The 3,407-nt window shown below is 42.1% G+C and overlaps 1 protein-coding gene across 1 annotated transcript; it reads left to right on the top strand.

Moving 5' to 3' along the window:
* The first annotated feature begins 328 nt into the window (after window positions 1-328).
* On the top strand, window positions 329-3,153 carry six3a (SIX homeobox 3a). Its single transcript, XM_071533750.1, has 2 exons — window positions 329-1,020; window positions 2,961-3,153. Exons 1-2 carry the CDS (start codon window positions 329-331, stop codon window positions 3,151-3,153), a joined length of 885 nt encoding a protein of 294 aa, XP_071389851.1.
* Window positions 3,154-3,407: the final 254 nt, after the last annotated feature.

The raw sequence follows: 3,407 nt of genomic DNA on the forward strand, positions 1-3,407 counted from the left end.
GTTGCTGTGGAGATCGGAGACTCTGATAACCCCCCGTGCGTGCTGCACAAGTGGTGAAAGCCTCGCGCTACGTACTGGCTAATGATTGGCACGCTTGACAGTGATTGGCAGGGCTGCCATGACAACGCTACAACGACACCAAGAAGACCAATAGAAAAGGGAAACAAAATGTTTCAATGCTACACTCAACGGCGGATTTAGGGGGGAGATATTATGAGGCTGGTGTCATTAGGCGATAGCCATTGAATCATTCAATCTTTTTTACTTGCCGTATTTTTTCGGTTTTTCCTTTTTCTCGATAATTTTCTTTCTCTCTCAGGTCATTTCCATGGTTTTCAGATCCCCTTTAGAGCTTTATCCCTCCCATTTCTTCCTGCCAAACTTCGCTGATCGCCCTCTGCTCTTGGCGAACAGCGCTCCCACCACCAGGTCTCCAGAAGACTTGTCCATGTTTCAGCTACCGACACTCAACTTCTCCCCGGAGCAGGTGGCGAGCGTCTGCGAGACGCTGGAGGAGACCGGGGACATCGAACGGCTGGGCCGCTTCCTCTGGTCCCTGCCCGTGGCTCCGGGGGCGTGCGAGGCGATCAACAAGCACGAGTCCATCCTGCGCGCCCGGGCCGTGGTGGCGTTCCACACGGGGAATTTCAGAGACCTCTACCACATCCTGGAGAACCACAAGTTCACCAAGGACTCACACGGCAAGCTGCAGGCCATGTGGCTGGAAGCACACTACCAGGAGGCCGAGAAGCTCCGCGGTCGCCCCCTCGGACCGGTCGATAAGTACCGGGTGCGGAAGAAGTTTCCGCTGCCTCGGACCATCTGGGACGGCGAGCAGAAGACGCACTGTTTCAAGGAGCGGACGCGGAGCCTGCTGAGGGAGTGGTACCTTCAGGACCCATATCCAAACCCCAGCAAGAAAAGGGAACTGGCTCAAGCCACTGGACTCACTCCTACACAGGTCGGAAACTGGTTTAAAAACCGGAGACAACGAGACAGAGCCGCGGCGGCCAAAAACAGGTTGGTGCCTTTTACCCATACTGTCAAATTTGCACACGTAAATGCTGAACTGTGTCGAAAATCCGTAAATTCAAAAGGGAAAAAGCGGTTTCATTAAACATATCGTTAAGCTTTCAGATAGTTACAGTCTAGCAAACAGACAAGCCTGTCTGGCAGGGGGAGGGAGTAGGCTCCGGCGACATTTTAGTTATGAAGTGAAATCACGAGAAACATCGAAATGCTAGTGTTGATGCTGTTTTAATTATTAAAAACTGTCTTGTACTTATATAATAGTATGTTTTGCAATTACAAGAACCTTCAAAACAAATATCTAGATTAATCCATTCGATATTTTGAGCTGAATGTGCAATTATTAGATAGAAAATGCACCCATTATTTTATGCAAAAAGCTAGTTTGGTATCCAAATAAGACAGTAATAATAAAAGAACAAAATAAAATCACAACCTAGATTGTTGTTAAACTCGAGAGCCGATTGCTGCGCACTGTCTTTTTAATCCCAACAGCTTGTTTATCTTTTCCGTAAGAGTGAAAGTAGTATATGACAAAGAACAAAAAAATACAAACTGATGGGCCTACAACATTCAGTGGGACAAAAACGTTACACAATTATAGTTATTTGTATTAGCAGCATAATATTTGAGTAATAGTAGTTTTAATGGTGTAGGCTATATCATTTTTGTAACTGTTAAAGCTGTGCAATACAAAGAGGACTGGCCTAAATATTTAGCATGCCACTATGAATTTATAATATTTAGACCTAACCCGAAAACCTGAACATTATGAGGAGTTTAGACATATTTTGCAATAAATTAACATATTTATTGGGTATGTTAACAAAGCCATACGTGTTTTATTTAGGCTAGGCTATATAGCATACTATAGCCTATTATAGTTATTGTTTTTTTTAGTGTTTTAGATTACTAAGGTTTGTTAAAGCAGAGTATCTCAAAGGATTATATAAATATCATTGATATTACCTGACAATAAAAATTAGCATGCCTATTAAAAAAAAAAACATTTAAGGATATAGGCTATATTCATAACATTGAGTGTAGTATCATTCCTTTGAAATGCTATAATTGATTAGAAAGTCATACCTCGGAGAGTACTAAGCCATATGAATACTATTCTAATCTTTTTGCTAAATGAATAGATATATTTCCAGACCGCCATTATCCCGCTGTGATGGAGTTATTATCATGAGTGGATTGGAGATAAACATTTAGGATGATTGGAGTAACCTGGATCTCGACGTCACTCATTCATACACAGCTCCAACTTCCATCAATCTGTAATACATCTCTGTCAAAGCCTCATACTGCTGCATTTTGCATTTGGACGTAGGCCTATATTTTATAATAATAACAAAAATAATCTTTGTTTGTAGAGCACTTATAAACCCAGAGTCATAACATGTTTTCCAAAATAAACAAAAACGTGAATAATAAAGAAGAAAAGGGGAAGAGAATGTTGTAGAGCAAATGCACGAAATAATTAAAACGAGAATAAAAACAAAATAGCCACAGACCGTTGAAGTTAAAGCATGCTCTAAATAATGTGTTTTTAAAAGACACCGAGTTGGAATAAAACATGAATTGCTATGCGGTGATATGACAAGCAGTTTAAAGCCCAAACTGGTGACGATTTACGTGATTATTAGGCCTACTATTGTAAAAAAAACAAAAAACAAAAAAAACACACACACACATTTCGTCCAACATTTGGTAGTCTAAATAGTTCTGTGTTTTGTCCCCTGAAAGCTATTTGATAAAAGCATGCATGCATGGCTGGGGCCGGCAGGGGGAAAGAAAGGCGAGTTTGAACCCCTATTTTGCAGGAGGAGGAGGAGGGGAAGGGGGACATTCTCAGGTCTAATTGCCATTTCTCTCTCTTTTTTCCTTCTTTTTTTCCTCCCCTCCTCGTTTCTTTTCTTCTCCAGGCTCCAGCACCAAGCAATAGGACCGACCGGTATGAGGTCCCTCTCGGAGGCCGGGCTCACCCCTCACAGCTCGGCAGAGTCGCCTTCGACCGCGGCCAGTCCCACCACCAGCGTTTCCAGTATGACAGAGAGAGTTGATACTGGGACGTCCATCCTGTCCGTCACATCCAGTGACTCGGAGTGCGATGTATGATACGGAAAAAACACAAAACAAACAAAAAGAGAAATATTTACAGGGAATATGGACCTGAGAGGAAGAAAAAAAGACTTATGAAATATCTCGGATGAAAAAAGGACCGATTGATATAAATATTAAAATAAAAAAGAGATAAAAGCACGTCTTTTTTATTAAAAAGCGCTTTCAAAGGACCCACGCCTCCCCCTCCTCTTCATACCCCCACACCACCACTACTACTACTACTAGACTACTTGCATGATGTTTTTTTT

Source organism: Centroberyx affinis, unplaced genomic scaffold, assembly GCF_046629955.1.
Source record: "Centroberyx affinis isolate AG114_WGS23_722 - 3 ecotype Tasmania unplaced genomic scaffold, CSIRO-AGI_Caff_v1 ptg002423l_1, whole genome shotgun sequence".
Classification (NCBI taxonomy): Eukaryota; Metazoa; Chordata; class Actinopteri; order Beryciformes; family Berycidae; genus Centroberyx; species Centroberyx affinis.

What these genes read in the sequence shown, in the direction of transcription:
- six3a (XM_071533750.1), top strand. Translation starts at nt 329, where the DNA reads ATGGTTTTCAGATCCCCTTTAGAGCTTTATCCCTCCCATTTCTTCCTG. An exon ending in GCCGCGGCGGCCAAAAACAG is followed by an intron (nt 1,021 to 2,960) that starts GTTGGTGCCTTT and finishes TTTCTTCTCCAG; the next exon opens with GCTCCAGCACCAAGCAATAG.